Below are 20,014 nucleotides of genomic sequence, written 5' to 3'. Positions count from 1 at the left end.
GGTTAAAAATCAACTTTCTCAGTTTTATATAAAAAAAATAAACAATTCAGCAATCCATTTGTTAAATAAATCGAATAATGATTAAAGCTGTCTACACGTGCGATTTTTGTTGCATAACCTAAAAAATTAAATTTCTTTGACATCAGAACAGATCAATGAACAAGAAATTAAATTGGAGCAATTTGTCGCGGCGATTTTTGTTGCGCAACACAAGTTTCGGAATTTGTTTTGACATCGCAACAGCTCAACAAACATCTAATTGAATTGGATAAGGCTGTATACACATTTTAAAAAAAGTTGCATTTACAATTCACCACATGGAAAGCGCGTAAGGTCAAATAACATTTGATTTGACAGTTATCAATTGAAGTTTCACATCGTGTAGGTGGCGCTTAATAAAAAGATGACAAATGACAGCTGTCAATTCTTAATTGACCATTTTGACATTTGATGTTGAAAGGGAAGAGTTTCTTTAATATGAAAAAATTCATTTTTTTTTACTAATTTTCATTGAAAAATTTTAATTATTTAGAAATATACATTTATTTACAATATTCTAAGTATAAACAATTATTTTATTTTTATGGAAATTTCGCAATTTGTCGCGGCAATTTTTGTTGCGCAACACAAGTCGCGGCAATTTATTTGGCATCAGAATAACAGTTCAAGAAGCATAAAATTAAATTGGATAAAACAGCGTATAAATTTTGAGTAAATTCAAATTATAACTAAAGAACTACAAAAGTTAGAGGTTTTTCGTTATTATTGGATGTCCTTGATATGATTTTGGTTGACCGCTTTAAAATTTGGTTAAAAATCAACTTTCTCAGTTTTATATAAAAAAAATAAACAATTCAGCAATCCATTTATTAAATAAATCGAATAATGATTAAAGCTGTCTACACGTGCGATTTTTGTTGCATAACCTAAAAAATTAAATTTCTTTGACATCAGAACAGATCAATGAACAAGAAATTAAATTGGAGCAATTTGTCGCGGCGATTTTTGTTGCGCAACGCAAGTTTTTGAATTTGTTTTGACATCGCAACAGTCAACACAAACATCTAATTGAATTGGATAAAGCTGTGTACACATTTTAAAAAAAGTTGCATTTACAATTCACCACATGGAAAGCGCGTAAGGTCAAATAACATTTGATTTGACAGTTATCAAATAAAGTTTCACACCGATAGGTGGCGCTTAATAAAAAGATGACAAATGACAGCTGTCCATTCTTAATTGACTATTTTGACATTTGATGTTGAAAAGGGAAGAATTTCTTTAATATGAAAAAATTCATTTTTTTTTACTAATTTTCATTGGAAAATTTTAATTATTTAGAAATATACATTTATTTACAATATTCTAAGTATAAACAATTATTTTATTTTTATGGAAATTTCGCAATTTGTCGCGGCAATTTTTGTTGCGCAACACAAGTCACGGCAATTTATTTGGCTTCAGAACAACAGTTCAAGAAGCATAAAATTAAATTTGATAAAACTGCGTATAAATTTTGAATAAATTATAACTAAAGAACTATAAGAGTTAGAGGTTTTTCGTTATTCTTGGATGTCCTTGATATGATTTTGGTTGACAGCTTTAACATTTTATCAAAAATCAACTTTCTCAGTTTTATATAAAAAAAATAAACAATTTAGCAATTCATTCGTTGAATAAATCGAGTGATGATTAAAGCTGTTTACACGTGCAATTTTTGTTGCATAACTCAAAAAATTTAATTTATTTAACATCAGAACAGATTAATCAACAATAAATTAAATTGGAGCAATTTGTCGCGGCGACTTTTGTTGCGCAACACAAGCTTCGGAATTTGTTTTGACATTGAAACAGTTCAACAAACATGAAATTGAATTGGCTTAAGCTGCGTACACATTTCAAATAAATTAGATTCACAATTTATCACATGGAAAGCGCGTAAGGCGCAACATTTGACTTGACAGTTATTAATTAAAGTTTCACATCGATAGGTGGCGCTTAATAAAATAATGACAAATGACAGTTGTCCTTTCTTAATTGACTGCTTTGGCATTTGATGTTGAAAAGGGAAAAAATTTTTTAATATGAAAAAATTCTTTTTTTTTTATTAATTTTCATTCGAAAACTTTAATTGTTTAAAAATATAGATTTATTTATAATATTCTAAATTTAAACAATTATTTTATTTTTGTGGAAATTTCGCAATTTATTGCGGCAATTTTTGTTGCGCAACACATATTTGGCGCAATTTATTTTATTAAATTGGATAAAACTGCGTATAAATTTTTAGGAAATTCAAATTATAACTAAAGAACTATAAAAGTTAGAGGTTTTTCATTATTCTTGGATGTCCTTGACATGATTTTGGTTGACAGCTTTAACATTTGATTAAAAATCAACTTTCTCAGTTTAATATAAAAAAAATAAACAATTTAGCAATCCATCGTTGAATAAATCGGGTAATGATTAGAGCTGTTTGTGAAATTTTTATGCACAACGCATGTCACGGAAATTTATATTTGACATTAAAACAGATCAATGAACAATAAATTAAATTGGAGCAATTTGTCGCGGCGGTTTTTGTTGCGCAAGACAAGTTTCGGAATTTTTTTTGATATCGAAACAGTGCAACCGACATGAAATTGAATTGGCTTAAGCTGCGTACGCCTTTCAAATAAATTGCATTTACAATTTACCACATGGAAAGCGCGTAAGGTCAAATAACATTTGACTTGACAGTTATCAATTAAAGTTTCACATCGATAGGTGGCGCTTACTAAAAAAATGACAAATGACAGCTGTCCATTCTTAATTAACTATTTTGACATTTGATGTTAGAAAGGGAAGAATTATACAATACAATATTCTAAGCATAAACAATTAATTTATTTTTTTGGATATTTCCATTCACAATCGTGGAAACATTTAAAAAATCATCAGTTAGAAAGTGCGTAATGACAAGTGACATTGAAGCCTTTGACATACCAAAATTGTTAAATGACACCTGTCAAATCTTGATCAAGATCCTTGACAGTTTTGACGTTTAAGATTAACAAGTCAATAAAATTTTGAAAAATTCAGTGATTTAATTAAATTTTATCTATATTACCATCTAAAGACGCGAAAAACAATTTGAAAATCACACATTTGACGTCGGTTAAATAAATCGACGTGCGAATAATAATTAACACCGTAAATTAATTTTTGTTGCGCAACACAAGTCACGGCAATTTCTTTGACTTCAGAACATCAGTGCAAGAAACATAAGAGTTTCTTGAACTATAAGAGTTTCAGCTTTTTTGTTATTTTTGGATGTCCTTGATATGATTGTGGTTGACAGCTTTAAGATTTAATTAAAAATCAACTTCAAAAATCTCAGTTTCATAAAAAAAAATTAAAAATTCATCAATCCATTACATGGCAAGCCCATAACTTTAAACGGCATTTCACATCCGTTGAATAAATCCATGTGCGAGTACTGATTAGGTCAGTTTATGCAATTTTTATTGCGCAACTTAATTGCAGCAATTTATTTAACATCAGAACAATTCAATAAAAAATTAGTTGGATTATGCTGCGTATAAATTTCAAATTATGACTAAAGAACTATAAGAGTTTGAGGTTAGTCTTGGCTATCCAAGAGTAAAAATTCAGGAATTTATTACATGGGAAGCCTATAACTTCAAACGATATTTCACATCCGTTGAATAAGTCGATGTTCGAGTAATGATTACAGTTGTTTGAGCAATTTTTGTTGCTCAACATAAGTAGCGCAAATCTATTAGACAGAACAGTTCAATGAACAATAAATTAAACCGGATAAAATTTGCATATAAATTTTCAAGAAATTGCAATTTACGGCCTAATGTTTTGAGGCTATTGGTGATTCTGAGCTGTCCTTGTTAAGAAATTGACTTTTTTTGACAAGTTTGACATGTAATTAAACATAAAGTTTTTCAGTCAAATTAAAAAAAAGACCAACAAACTTCCAACTCTTGATTGACATGTTACTGAGGTAATAAATTTACCTATGTTGAAGTCAAATGACAGTTTTCTTAGTGCATTTTGTCGCGGAAATTTTTGTTGCGCAACACACGTTACGGAATCTGTTTTGACATGGCAAGTGCGGGTATACACGATCCGGTTTCAACGGATGCGGTAGAAACGGATGCGTTTCTACCGCATGGGATATACGCGATGCACACTGCGTTGAAAACGGATATGCACTAAGACAAATTCCAAAACTTAAATGCTTTGAGACTTTCATAGAGAGATAATGTCTTCATTGCTTAGAATCACTTGTGATCTTGAAGCAGAAAATCTTATACGAGAGCCAATATAACATAAACATTGAAGGCATCCATATTTTGAAAGTAGAGTAGAAAAATCAACAATTTTTATACAAATATTCGGCAGTATAATGATATGTTTTTCAATTATTAAAGAATTTCTAAAAAATGATTTGGCGAATTGTTAGCTATGTTAAAACAAGATATTTAATGTAATAATTTGAGTGAAAATGACTAAAAACGCGCGTTACAACCGGAACGTGTATTGCCTCCTATTTTAACCTGTGTGTTGTCGTACCAATGCGGTACCGCTGCGTTTCTACCGCATCCGTTGAAACCGGATCGTGTATACGCGCACCAACAGTTCAACAAACATGAAATTGGATAATGCTGCGTAATTTAGTTGGAACAAATACACAAGCTGCGTATAAATTTAAAAAAAAATGCAAAGCTTGCCTAAAGAACTATGAGGGTTTGAGGCTTTTAATTATTCTTGATATGAATATGAAAAAATTATTTGTTTTAAGTTTATTAATGACGTCATTGTTAAAAACGTGTTTCTCAAAAAACTAACACTCCTAAAAAAAAACAAGGCAAATGGAAAATGTCCAATTCAACTTAATTTTTGTTGAACTGTTGCGATGTCAAAACAAATTGCGTAACTACTGTTGTGCAACAAAAATTACCAGGACAAATTGCACCACAAACACCCCAAGCTACACGCGTTTTTTATTAACCCTTTGACAATTTTCACATTCAGTTTCAGTTCAAAAAAAAAAAAAAATGTCATTTAATTAACAATCCACCACAACAACTAGGCGACGGTTTTTATGGCGCACTTTGCCGCGGCAATTCTTATTGCGCGACACAAGTTGCAGAACTCGTTTTGACATCGCAACAGTTCAACAAATAACATAAAATTAAATTGAATAAATCCGCGACACTTTACCATGCGCCATGTTTTGTTTTTTGAGAAACATCACTAATTAATTTAAAACAAACAGTTTGTTCATATTCATATCAAGAACATCATCAACGGTTTAACAGTTCAACGAACATAAAATTAAATTGGATCTGCGTGTAAATTTACGTGACTAAGAGTTTGAGGTTATTGGTAATTCTTGGATGTTCTTTATATGATTATGAAGAAATTAATATAATTTTTAGCTTTATTCATAATTTTCAAAAACAAATTGGGGGAGTTTCGACTTTCAGTCTTTTTTTAATCCACAACATCCATGACAAATGACACTTGACAGCTTTGATTTCTTGATTAACGTTCGATATTGACAAAACAAACTCATGTATATCACTTCCAGTGTTGCAAGTTTTATCAATGAATACGAATTATTGAACTTCTACGTTCTGGAGTTGTGAGTTTTAAGCAGAATGATGTTCAATTTAATTGATATAATTTATGACTAATGAAGGCATTAAACGGAATGAACATTATTTGAGGTTTTCTCGTTAAAATGCAAAATACGTACTCTATTAAACACCATTACGCATTATTACGTATTTACCATAGATTTGAATAAAAGAACATTTCGCCGGCTTTGTGTAACTTGAATGCTAAACGAGCGATGATTTAAATCAGCGAAAACAGGTGCAGTATAATTTTTTTCAATATTTACTCTTGTACTAATATTTTAAATATGATATCCACCTTAATTCTCCATTAGTAATCCAATGGCGTAACTGTGTTGTCACTGATACCTCATTTGAATTATACTACCATACATGTCCTAGGTAAGGGGGGAAATACATAACATGCATATGAAGCATTCTATGTAAATTAGAGACTAAGCAGTACCACTTTATAAACCAGTATATAGTACTATAAGAAAACTTGAATAATTCCTCTCCTTGGGAAAAGCCATCGATACGCGATAAATCAGGTAAAACCGTTAATATAGTCTGCCTATAATCGGCCTATCGCAGACATGTGTTAAAGAAAACGGCACTCGGGGCACGAGTGTGGTGCTTTCAGACTAAATATAACCGATAAGAGAAACAGGCAGGCCTCCAGGAAATGCCAGCGCCGCTGCTCGATCAATCTGCTATACCGGTTTTGAGTACAACATTTCAGTAAAATTCCTTCCCAAGTTATTTTCGTAGAACTTTATAGAAATATTGCACGATATGGCAACGGGTCTATGGATAGTGTTCTGAAGGGAAATTGCTCTAGGGAGCATTGCAAAAGCAGAACTGAAACTTTTAAATAGCATAGTCACTGTATGTCTTATTATAGTAACACTAGCATAGTAATCATGCAAGAAATGTGGAAAAACGCACCTTAGATGTTAGGGTTACGTTAATATATTCCAGGCAGTTGAAAAACACGAGAGAATTAGGCTGTTAAATATTATTAAGACATGATTTGTGTAGCTGATTCAAGCTCTTCATTTTCTGGTTCATGATTATCTTTTGTCCAGGCAGTTGTTAATTGATTCATTATTAAGACACTTAATCATCATTATTTTTTCACTCCAGAGAGTTGAGATGATCCATAATTTGTACAGTACAGGCAGTTGCGTTGATTGATCTCAAATGCCTATTATATATATTAAAAATTGACGTAAACTGCCTGGAAGATTTAAATAATTCCCTAAATGCCTGGAATTACAAAAAAAATTACTTAGATTGTTTGGAATGAATAGAAAATGACTTCAAATTCCTGGAATAAAATTTAAAAAAATAGGTGTCTGGAAGACATACAAAATTCCTTAGCAAGTGTCCGGAACAAATTAATAACTATTATAATTTTGTAGATTTCAATTGTGTATCGTTCAAATAGCATAGTAACTGCCTGAAAGAATATTTATTTGGTCGTCTGAAAAATAATACCTCTCAAGCCAGAATTGTGGAAAAATGCACCTTAGATGTTAGGGTCACGATAGAATAGAATATAAAATTTGTTCTATTCCAGGCAGTTGAAAAACACATGAGAGACATCTTAACTTTCGCTTTGGTAGTAGCCCTTCAACTGCCTGTAAGAAACATTTATTTTGCCGAAAAAGAAAACCACACCTGCTCGTTGTGCTTCCCTTTTCAGACAGTTGAAATATGGATAAACGCACATAAAAATCATTGAATCTTGTAAACTATAGACAGGGCAACTTGACTTGCTTTAGTGTTTTAAATAAGAAAATCTCCCTTTTTAGTAGCCCTTCAATTACTTTTTTTGTTTTTTCTAAATTGCCTGTCAAGTCCAGCTGGTTGCTCTTTCTGAACTTTAAAAGAATGTGCTTGAAAATCAAAGAACATCCCTTTTGTGTTCCAACTTATTTTTTTGTTCTAGTTCCTCAACTGCCTGGACAGAACAATTTTTTTTAGTAAATTGCCTGATTGGAATTTGGAAAGACATTTTGAAATATGGAAAACCCTCCTTTAAAATCCTAACAGGAAAAATTTTAAGGATAAATGGCCTAGGTTGAGTTAGAACGAACTTCCTTAAAGGCCTAAAGAATAATGGTTTTATATCGAGATCATCATTTTCCATTCCAGGGAGTTGATGTGTGCCATGTCTCTGGTCGTTCCTCAATTGCCTGTAAGGAAAAAAGAATTAAAAAAAAAGGGATACATTTACTGACAAAGAAGCAATATGGATGTAAACAACTTCCATTTCATTATCTGCAGTAGAATGGCATAAATTTTAGTATTGATATCCTATCCAGGCACTTTTGTCAGTTACTTGTATATTCCATTCAGTTATTCCTTGACCAACACTTTCTCGAATCTATGATTAAAGGAATCATATTAAAGCTGTTCAAGTAGTTGAGCATTAATAATTAATGATTCAGGCACTTCATTTTCTGATCTTAAAGTTCATGATTATCTACAGTTTAGGCAGTTGATAAGTGATTTATTATTAAGGCATTTAGTCATGATTCATTATTATTTCATTCCTAATTTATATAGCACAGGCAGCTGAGTTGATTGATCTCAAATCCCTGTCAAATATAATAATAATTGACGTAAAGTGCCTGGAAGATTTAAATAATTCCCTAAATGCCTGGAATTACATAAATAATTACTTCAAAAACAAAAACACATGAAAAATTACTTAGAATCTTTGGAATGGATACAAAATGACGCCAAATTCCTGGAATAAAATAAAAAATAAATAAGTGCCTGGAGGACATTCAAAATTCCTTAAATGTCTGGAATAAATTATTAATTGTTATAATTTTGTAAATATCTTTGTCAAAAGCTTGCAATAAAACGAGTCATATCTGGAAATATATCCAGACATAATGAAAAATGATTTCAGATGCCTAGAAGACATAAGGGATTACTTCCAATGATTGGAATAAAATGAAAAATAAATTCAAAAGTGTAAAAGATGCAAAATATAAATTTCTTCGTAGAATTCAAATTTTTCTCCTAAAAACTAGTTAATTCTGTGATAGGAACTGACAACTTTGATGCCACTTTCCTACCAATTTCATTATGTGCTCCCTTATTGTTTCACGTATATAAAAAGCTATAAAATATTTGAAAACATAGCAACTCAAGAAAGAGCCGAATTCTTACGTAAATCATCTTAAAATTACATTTTTGATATGGAATTTGGTGCATTTAATATCATTAATATCTTTAACGACATTTGAACGAAAATATTGAATATTTTATCATTCATTTCTCTATTGCCGCCTGAATCATGTGAATCAATTTCAATTCAAATCAGTATATTGATTTTTTTTCTTTACAGCAAAACTTGAAATAGGAACATACAATTTTTGTCTTTGGTAGTTCCACAATTGTCTAGAAGACTTTTTTGTTACTATTTATAAATTGTTTTAAATAAATTGCCTAAGAAAGCTGCCTGTATGGGTTCTAGAAGTCAAACTGTTAAAATGTGGAAAAACGCACATTAAAATACCTCAGGGACAGAGAGAGACGTCATCCTTCTCTGTTGCAGGCATTTAAAGAATTAATAAGAGATTCTAGTTATTATTTCAGTTCTAGACGAAAGATTTTTTTAAAATAAATTTCCTGATAAAAGTGGAATTTGCGATTAGAAGCGCACTTAAAAATGCTAACAGGGATTTTTTTTAAAGGATATATTGCCTTTTTAAGTCATAGTCCATCCTTTTTTGTTCCAGGCAGTTGATGCGTGGCGTGTCTCTGATAGTTCCTTAGAAAATTGATGTTCAAATTTTTAATCAATACTCGACTCTCTGCAATACAATGAAATCAAATTCAGTATCGATTTTTCATCCAGATTTTGTTAGTCTTCCAAGTCAAGATGATGCGATCGTTACTTTTATATTCCAGGCAATTATTCCAAGTACTTGATCATCACTTTCTTAAAACCATAATTCCTGGTTTTTGAGTCGTTAGTGTCAGTTGAGTTTTATAACGCAGGCAATCGAATATTGATTTATTATTTAGACCCGTGATTCTCATTCTAAATTCATGATTTTTTAAATTCCAGTCAGTTGAGTATTGATTCACAATGTTTATAGTTCAAACAGTTGAGTAATGATTAATAATTCAAACACTTTACTTGCTGGTCTTAAAGTTCATGATGCCCCATTTTTTTAATTCCTGGCAGTTGAGTATTGACTCTATAATCCAGACAATTGAATATTGATTCAGACATTTAATTGTCATTATCAAGTCCGTGACTCATGATTTTGTTTAATTCAGTCATTTGGGCATTGAATCATAATTTCTATAAACTAGTCGGTTAAATTTTGATTTATAATTTTTACAGTCCAAGCAGTTGAGTATTGATTTTAAAGTCCAGGCAATTGAATCTTGATTCATTATTAAAACAATTAATTGTCATTCTCAAGTTCTTGAGATTTTTTCCAGTAGCTAAGTATTAATTCATAAATTTTATAGTCCAGGCAATTAAATATTCATCCATTATTCCAACAATTAATTGTCAGTATCAAGCTCGTAAGTTATGATTTCTTTCTTTTCCTGTCAGTTGAGTCTTGATTTATAATTTCTATAGTCCTTACAGTTAAACCTTGATCCCTTATTCAACAGGACAAGAAATATGGAAAAATGCACATTAAAATTCCCCATGGCAGGTAGACCTTTTTAACGTCTAAAGATTGTGTTTTTTAAATCAGAGTACACCCTTCTCTGTTTCAGGGAATTGAAGAAGAGAATATGTTTCTGTGGCGGTTTTTTTTTTGAACTCATTGAATGAAAGATTTTATTTTTAAATAAATTTCCTGAAAGAAACCAAGATGTATTTTTCTTATAAGCATCGTTTCAGGCAGTTGGAATATGGAAAAATGCAGTTTAAAATGCTTTGATTTATGGTCTAGATTGAGCAGCTAAAAGACTTCTCAAAAGTCCAAAGAATAAATTTAAATCATAGTATGTACATCCTTTTATCGTTCAAGAAGTCGAATAAAGGATGAATGTCTGCAGTTAAAAATCTAATCAGCTAACCTAAAAATTTGAAATCATTATTTTTTTCTTATTTGCCTTAAAAACTGGACTGCCTGGAATTACAAATTATTTGTTACTTCTCCTCTTTCAAATGGTTTTTAAACAGTTAAAATATGGATAAGCGTACTCTCGCCCAATATTTTGTTCCTTTTTTTGTCAATTCGTCGAAAAACTATATCTCCTATAGTTTCGGATATAGCAATAGTCACACATAGTAAATAGGACACCCTGTAGAGAAAACATAAAACGGAAGGTCTTATTCATGTCCCAGACAGGCTCCGTTTCCTTCTGGTTCCTCGATTAAGAACCACAAGTGGCCAATTTAATTACAATTCCTTGTCTGGATCGTTTTACCAGTGCCGCAGCACTTCACGGGACAGATTTATGTTCCTTCTACATCAGGCATTAATTGCTAAAAAGTCCGATAATGCGACGAACAATTTTTTTAATCCGGTACCAACAACGTCGCACGGGTTGTGCAATAATAAAACTTTCTGTGGCGTTACGCTGACGCCCGTCGACCCATTGACCTCGTTGGCCCATCTGCTGCTATGTACCGTCGATATCCAACGAAATTCCAGGTGAAACCCGATCTATTAGTTTGTAAGGGGATTTCCGGTTGGGAAAAATCGAAATTATCGGGTCAAATCGGGTTTGAAATCGGGTTAATGGCGGTCCAGATGGTCCGACCATTGACCGCCTACTGGTTCGTGACATTGATGGTATTTACACGGAACGTGTATTATTATTTGATTGCGTTTTTATTTTTTCAAGTATTAAATAAAAAACTACAAGGAAGAATAAATCTTTAATCCCGTCTATAAATTGACCCACTCCTGACTAAGGAAGTCTTAATGTCAATCAGCGTTAATTTTAATCCTATTAACCCAATGAAAATTTAACTATCGAAACATTTCGATCGGACGAGTATGGCTCTTAATCGGTTAGAAGTATAAAATTTCTATATAACGTCGATAATTATGCAAGAAAGCTTGTTTAGATAAAATACTTTTGCAATACATTAGCGAAATGCATTCATGCAAGTATTTCGATATTTGCTATGGTTACATCACAAGCGTATTTAGTTTAATGAGTCACAAGGGGTGGAAAAGGAACATTTGTGGAGTTTTTCCAGTTCATCCAGGCAGGTTGGTTTTATTACTTTTTCGAGAATGTGACGAAAAAAAGGGATAAAATATTGCGCGAGAGTGCGCTTATCCATATTATTTTAACTCCTTAAAAACTATTTGAAAGAGGAGAAGTAACAAATAATTTGTAATTCCAGGCAGTCCAATATCAGTATGACATTTTCCTCGGCAAATCTGCCCCTGTAAAAAATTTGGAATACCATGATGATAAATTACTTAAGAAGCCTTAAAGAAATAAAAAAATAACCTCAAATTCATGGAATAAAATTTAAAAAATATTTCATCTGATTTTTTAAATTCTAGGCAGTTCAGTATTGATTCTATAGTCCAGGCAATTGGATATTGATTCATTATTCGGACACTTAATAGTCATTCTTAAGATTTTTTATATTTCCATTAGCCAAGTATTGATTCATTATTTTTTTAGTTCACGCATATGAATATTATTTCTATATTTTATAGGCAGTTAAATACTGATTCGTTATTAAGACATTTAATCATCATTCTTAAGGCCATGACTCATTATTTTTTCATTACGGTCTCTCTTTTGATAAAATGACAAAAAAAAGGGACAAAATATTGCGCGAGAGTGCGCTTATCCATATTTTAATTGTTTAAAATTATGAATCATCTCAACTGGCTGGAATGAAAAAATAATGAATCATGGGCTTAAAAATCATGACTAAATGCCTTAATAATAAATCAACTACCTGAACTATAGATAATTATGAACTTTAATACCAGAAAATAAAATGCCCGAATTAATTAATAATGATCAACTACCTGAACTTCACAAATCATGTCTTAATAATATTTAACAGCTTAATTCTTAATTCGTGTGTTTATCAACTGCCTGGAATAAAACAATTTTATATTCTATTCTAACGTGACCCTGACACTTAAGGTGCGTTTTTCCACATTTCTGGCTTGAGAGGTATAATTTTTCAGACGACCAAATAAATATTCTTCCAGGCAGTTACTATGCTATGCTATTTGAGCGATATACAATTGAAATTTACAAAATTATATTAGCTATTAATTTATTCCAGACACTTACTTTAAGGAATTTTGTATGTCTTCCAGGCACTAATTTGTTTTTTATTTTATTCCAGGCATTTGACGTCATTTTGTATCCATTCTAAAGATTCTAAGTAATTTTTCATGTGTTTTAGTTTTTGAAGTAGTTATTTATTTAATTCCAGGCATTTAGGGAATTATTTAAATCTTCCAGGCAGTTTACGTAAATTTTCATTATATTTGATAGGCATTTGAGATCAATCAACTCAACTGCCTGTACTGTAAAAAATAGGAATCTATCTTCAATTTCCTGGCCTACAAAATCAATATTGAACTGCCTGGACTGTAAACATTATAAATCAATTCAACTGATTGGAATGAAAAAAAATAATGAATCATGAGCTTAAGAATGATGACTAAAGCACCTCAATAATGAATCAGTATTCAACTGCCTAGAATAGAGAAATCAATATTCGTCTGCTAGGACTATAAAAATTATGAATCAATACTTAGCTACAAACAATTCTGAAAAGTCATTAATCACAAACTTGAGATTGATAATAAGATATCTAAGTAATAAATCAATATTCAATTGCCTGGCCTATAAAATCAATACTCGACTGCCTAGACTGTAAAAATTATAAATCAACTCAACTCACTACTGCCTAGACTGTAGAAATTATTAAACAATATTCATCTGTCTGGACTATAAAAATCATGAATCAGTACTCTTACTGCAATGAAAAATATGAATTACAGGCTTGAGAATCACAATTAAATATCTGATTAATAAGTCGATATTCAGATGCCTGGAATTGAAGAAATAATGAATCATGGGCTTGAATGATGATTGAAGCGTCTTAATAATCAATCAGTATTCAACTGCCTAAAATAGAGAAATCAATATTCGTCTGCCAGGACTATAAAAATGATGAATCAATACTCTTACTGGAATGAAAAATATCATGAATTACAGGCTTGAGAATCACAATAATTAAGTATCTGATTAATAAGTCAGGCAATATTGCCTGACTCATAAAATCAAAACTCAATTGCCTGGAATTGAAAAAATAATGAATCATGTGCTTAAGAATGATGATTGAAGTGTCTTAACGAATCAGTACTCAACTGCCTAGAATATAAAAATCAATATTCATATGCCTGGACAATAACAATTATGAATCAATACTTAGTAGCTACAAGAAATATAAAAAAAATATTAATCACGGACTTAAGAATGACAATTAAGTATCCTAGTAATGAGTCAATTATCAACTGCCTAAACTGTAGAAATTATTAAACAATATTCATCTGTCTGGACTATAAAAATCATGAATCACATATTTAAGGATGACAATTAAGTGGCTAAATAATGAATTGCCTGGACTATAGAATCAAAACTCAACTGACTGGAATGAATAAAATAATAAATCATGGGCTTAAGAATGTATCTCAATAATGAATTAGTATTCATCTGCCTAGAATATAGAAATCAATATTCGTCTGCCAGGACTATAAAAATGATGAATCAATACTCTTATTGGAATGAAAAATATCATGAATTACAGGCTTGAGAATCACAATTAAATATCTGATTAATAAGTCGATATTAAAATTCCTGGCTTAAAAAATCAATACTCAAATGCCTGGAATTGAAAAAATAATGAATCATGTGCTTAAAAATGATTATTGAAGTATGTTAACGAATCAGTACTCAATTGTCTAGAATATAAAAATCAATATTCATGCCTGGACTATAAAAATTATGAATCAATACTCTTATGAATAAAAAATATCATGAATTACAGGCTTGAGAATCACAATTAAATATCTGATTAATAAGTCGATATTCAAATGCCTGGCTTATAAAATCAATACTCAAATGCCTAGAATTTAAAAAATTATGATTCATGGGCTTAAGAATAATGATTGAAGTGTCTTAATGAATCAGTACTAGAATATAAAAATCAATATTCATATGCCTGGAGTTGAAAAAATAATGAATCATGGGCTTAAAAATGATGATTGAAGTATGTTAACGAATCAATACTCAACTGCCTAAAATATAAAAATTAATATTCATATGCCTGGACAATAAAAATTATGAATCAATACTTAGCTAAAAGAAATATAAAAAAATTATTAATCACGGGCTTAAGAATGACAATTAAGTATGTAATTAATAAATCGATCTTAAATTGCCTGGCCTTCAACATCAATATTGAACTGCCTGGACTGTAAACTTTTATAAATCAATTCAACTGCCTAGAATTTAAAAATCAATATTTATCTTCCAGGACTATAAAAAGTATGTATCAATACTTAGCTACAAACAATTCTGAAAAGTTATTAATCACAGACTTGACTAACTAATAAATCCATATTCAATTGCCTGGCCTATAAAATCAATACTCGACTGCCTAGACTGTAAAAATTATAAATCAACTTAACTGATTGGAATGAATAAAATAATGAATCATGAGCTTAAGAATGTATCTCCATAATGAATCAGTATTCATCTGCCTAGAATATAGAAATCAATATTCGTCTGCCAGGACTATAAAAATGATGAATCAATACTCTTACTGGAATGAAAAATATGAATTACGGGCTTAAGAATGACAATTAAGTATGTAAGTAATAAATCGATCTTAAATTGCCTGGCCTTCAACATCAATATTGAACTGCCTGGACTGTAAACTTTTATAAATCAATTCAACTGCCTAGAATATAAAAATCAATATTTATCTTCCAGGACTATAAAAAGTATGTATCAATACTTAGCTACAAACAATTCTGAAAAGTCATTAATCAGAACCTTGACTAACTAATAAATCCATATTCAATTGCCTGGCCTATAAAATCAATACTCGACTGCCTGGACGGTAAAAATTATAAATCAACTCAACTAACTGGAATGAATAAAATAATGAATCATGGGCTTAAGAATGTATCTCAATAATGAATCAGTATTCATCTGCCTAGAATATAGAAATCAATATTCGTCTGCCAGGACTATAAAAATAATGAATCAATACTCTTACTGGAATGAAAAATATGAATTACGGGCTTGAGAATCACAATTAACTATTTAATCAATAAGTCGATATTCAATTGCCTGGCCTATAAAATCAATACTCAATTGCCTGCAATTAAAAAAAGAATGAATCATGGGCTTAAGAATGATGATTGAAGTATGTTAACGAATCAGTAGTCAATTGCCTAGAATATAAAAATCAATATGCATGCCTGGACTATAAAAATTGTGAACCAATACTCTTATTGGAATGAAAAATATCATGAATTACAGGCTTGAGAATCACAATTAAATATCTGATTAATAAGTCGATATTCAAATGCCTGGCTTATAAAATCAATACTCAAATGCCTGGAATTGAAAAAATAATGAATCATGGGCTTAAAAATGTTGATTGAAGTATGTTAACGAATCAGTACTCAAGTGCCTAGAATATAAAAATCAATATTCATTCCTGGACTATAAAAATTATGAATCAATACTCTTATGAATGAAAAATATCATGAATTACAGGTTTAAGAATCACAATTGAATATCTGATTAATAAGTCGATATTCAAATGCCTGGAATTGAAAAAATAATGAATCATGTGCTTAAAAATGATGTTTGAAGTATGTTAACGAATCAGTACTCAACTGTCTAGAATATAAAAATTAATATTCCGATGCCCGGACTATAAAAATTATGAATCAGTTCTCTTACAGGAATAAAAATATCATGAATTACAGGCTTGAGAATTAAGAATCAAACACAATTAAGAATCTGATTAATAAGTCAATATTCAAATACCTGGAATTGAAAAAATAATGAATCATGGGCTTAAAAATGATTATTGAAGTATGTTAACGAATCAGTACTCAACTGCCTAGAATAAAAAAATCAATATTCCGATGCCTGGACTATAAAAATTATGAATCAATAAAAATCTTGCACCATGGATTATCTGTTCAATTTTTTTAAATTTTAATTCCATTAATTTGAGGTGAGTGTTTTATTTTTTCAAGGCTTCTAAATGAATTCATCATCATTTTATTCCAGACTTTTTACAGGGGCGGATTTGCCGAGGATGAAACATTTGACGCAAATGTCTCATCATTTTCCCCAAGGAAGGTTAACAACAATTAATGGGTCTACGTCTAAAGATCCTATAGTCTATTTCAAATAGGTAGAGAGTAATTAAACCTTCATAAGAGTGTATACAAATAGAGTATATAATATGTCATTTCCATTGTTGCAAAATTATGTTTTTACGGAGTGCAAGTAGTACCACTCGGTTTTGGGTCGTATTACTATAACGGATAAACACTGATAATATAATATAATTGAAATCAAGTATTATGGCTTTATTGAAAGTTAAAAAAAACATATGTTGGATTATTATTAATAAAAAATTGTATTTTTTAATATAGATCCTTCTTATAGCTTTCGAACCCTACCCTTTTCTCGCTTTATCCATTAATTAGTTACTAGCTTTACTTACGCCTATGGATGACCACAAAACTCTCGGACATTTACATTTTATTACACTCTACCTGTTTGAAATAAACCATAGATCTTTTATAACCTATTGATACCATCCAGTTTTTCTAATATTAAAAAAATTTGAATTATTTCTCTTACTAATCTCTTATCAGGTTTTTGATGTAACTCTTCGTTTTCTTCCAGGCATTTCAAGTTATTTACCCAAAACACAAAAAATAAAATAACAGGTACTCATCGTATCGGCAGTAATCCGTTCCTACTAATCCAAATCTGGCTAACATCAGCGCTCGGTTCCAGACAGCACCAGGGTTGTTACACATTCCATAGTTATATAATTTCTCGTACATTATTAACCACTGCCTAAGATGATTACATATATCGGATTTGCGTATGTTTAATACCTTAAAAGCGACAACTTTCTCAACAAATCTGAGATACGGAGAACAATTTGCCGGAAGTCACTGGCCCGATGCATGCGTGGTTCCACGCGATTCAGGCCAAAAAGGCTGAAAAAAGTGCATTCGAACCCGTCATACATGACTTTCCTTTCTCGAGGCATTCGCGATAAAAACATATAGTCCGTTTCAATTCACCTGAAAGACTTTGTATTTTGTTGTATATTTGCAATTGACAGATGCGGCTATATTTCATCGTTTGGTGAATAACTTGTAGCTTGTTCTTATTGTTTTTGTAATAACAGAGCGATAAATTTTATTAAACGTTTGATAGTTTCCGTGTTTTTTTGTTAATTCCTATGTGCTACTGTGAGTATTTGAATTTAAATAATTTTGTCTTTTCTTATTGTATGTGTTGTACAATAGATGCGGTTGTCCTTATTTTTAATGTTGTTTTAAAACCGGCAATAAGAATAATTAAATATGGACAAATACAAATCAATTATGAGTGACGTATTGAAAAACCACTGATTGAATATTTTCTCGTTCTTGACAAGAAAAACCCGATATTGGACTATATATATCCCTAAAGAAAAAGTACCAACAAGCTTCTAAATAGAGCAGCTTCGGTACTAATCGTTTATTTCTTCCTTGTACTTGTACGTAAAGTAGAATAAATGTATGTATGGAAATAAACGTATTATTATTATTATTTATCGTCTTGTTTTTTTGCAGAAATTGCCCGAGTGAGAGCGAGTCTGTTTCAAATAAATGGAGTAAAAAAGGAGCCCCTAGTGTTACCCGAGCCGGACGGACAAGTGACGACACTCACAGAAAAAGTATATGTACCGGTCAAAGAACATCCAGATGTAAGTGCTACTAGAATTATTGATTAATTTTATCGTTAAATTCAATATCAAACAGCGTATGGTATTTAACATTCTCAGGTGTACATAGAATTGTTTTCTTTTTAATAGGAGATGGCAAGACGCGGTTTACACTCGCCATATGTGTAATAATATATATACATCTCTTTTGTTTTAACTTTTCAAATATGGTCATAATAAAGTCAGTTATTTATGGTGCATTATAAAAATGCTTAACTTCCAAAGGAAATTTCTTTATTTTTAAATGTTTACGATGATATACAAAATAGTAGATGGAATAGTTGAATTCTCATTTATATATCCCTGTCTCAGTCTATGAATTAGAAAAGGATGGAAATAAAGTGATATTTTTCTGGTATAATTGGACCAATTAAACCCGAAAAACACAATTTCCAGATGATCCAGACACTATTAAGAAAATGAAGCGATGATATAGAAAATTGAGAGAAAAGTTGAATTCTTATTTATATATCCATATCTCAGTCTATGAATTAGAGAAGGATGGGAATAAAGTGATACTTTTCTGGTATATTTGGACTAATTAAACCCGAAAAACACAATTTCCAGACGATCCAGACACTATTAAGAAAATGAAGCGATGATATAGAAAATAGAGAGAAAAGTTGAATTCTCATTTATATATCCGTATCTCATTCTATGAATTAGAAAAGGATGGGAATAAAGTGATATTTTTCTGGTATAATTGGACCAATTAAACCCGAAAAACACAATTTCCAGACGATCCAGACACTATTAAGAAAATGAAGCGATGATATAGAAAATAGAGAGAAAAGTTGAATTCTCATTTATATATCCGTATCTCAGTCTATGAATTAGAAAAGGATGGGAATAAAGTGATACTTTTCTGTTATAATTGGACCAATTAAACCCGAAAAACACAATTTCCAGATGATCCAGACACTATTAAGAAAATGAATCGATGATATAGAAAATAGAGAGAAAAGTTGAATTCTCATTTATATATCCGTATCTCAGTCTATGAATTAGAAAAGGATGGGAATAAAGTGATACTTTTCTGGTATAATTGGACTAATTAAACCCGAAAAACACAATTTCCAGATGATCCAGACACTATTGATAAAATGAAACGATGATATAGAAAATAGAGAGAAAAGTTGAATTCTCATTTATATATCCGTATCTCAGTCTATGAAATAAAAAAGGATGGGAATAAAGTTATATTTTTCTGTTATAATTGGACCAATTAAACCCGAAAAACACAATTTCCAGATGATCCAGACACTATTAAGAAAATGAATCGATGATATAGAAAATAGAGAGAAAAGTTGAATTCTCATTTATATATCCGTATCTCAGTCTA

At 30.8% G+C, this 20,014-nt stretch overlaps 1 protein-coding gene across 20 annotated transcripts in view; it reads left to right on the top strand.

The window, feature by feature from the left end:
* The window catches only part of LOC126734108 (protein held out wings), a 162,888-nt gene that overhangs the window by 80,274 nt on the left and 62,600 nt on the right, over positions 1-20,014 (top strand). For all 20 annotated transcript variants that reach the window (XR_007659974.1, XR_007659972.1, XR_007659976.1 and 17 more), the window contains exon 2: positions 18,521-18,654. Coding sequence is in view for 4 of the 20 variants with exons in the window: in XM_050437633.1 (XP_050293590.1) it covers positions 18,521-18,654 (134 nt within the window). In the remaining 16 variants the exon portion in view is untranslated. The remainder of the gene's footprint in view (positions 1-18,520; positions 18,655-20,014) is intronic.

This window comes from Anthonomus grandis, chromosome 3 (genome assembly GCF_022605725.1).
Source record: "Anthonomus grandis grandis chromosome 3, icAntGran1.3, whole genome shotgun sequence".
Classification (NCBI taxonomy): Eukaryota; Metazoa; Arthropoda; class Insecta; order Coleoptera; family Curculionidae; genus Anthonomus; species Anthonomus grandis.
Note: the sequence above shows the minus strand (reverse complement) of the source record. Positions and strands in the feature narration are given on the sequence as shown.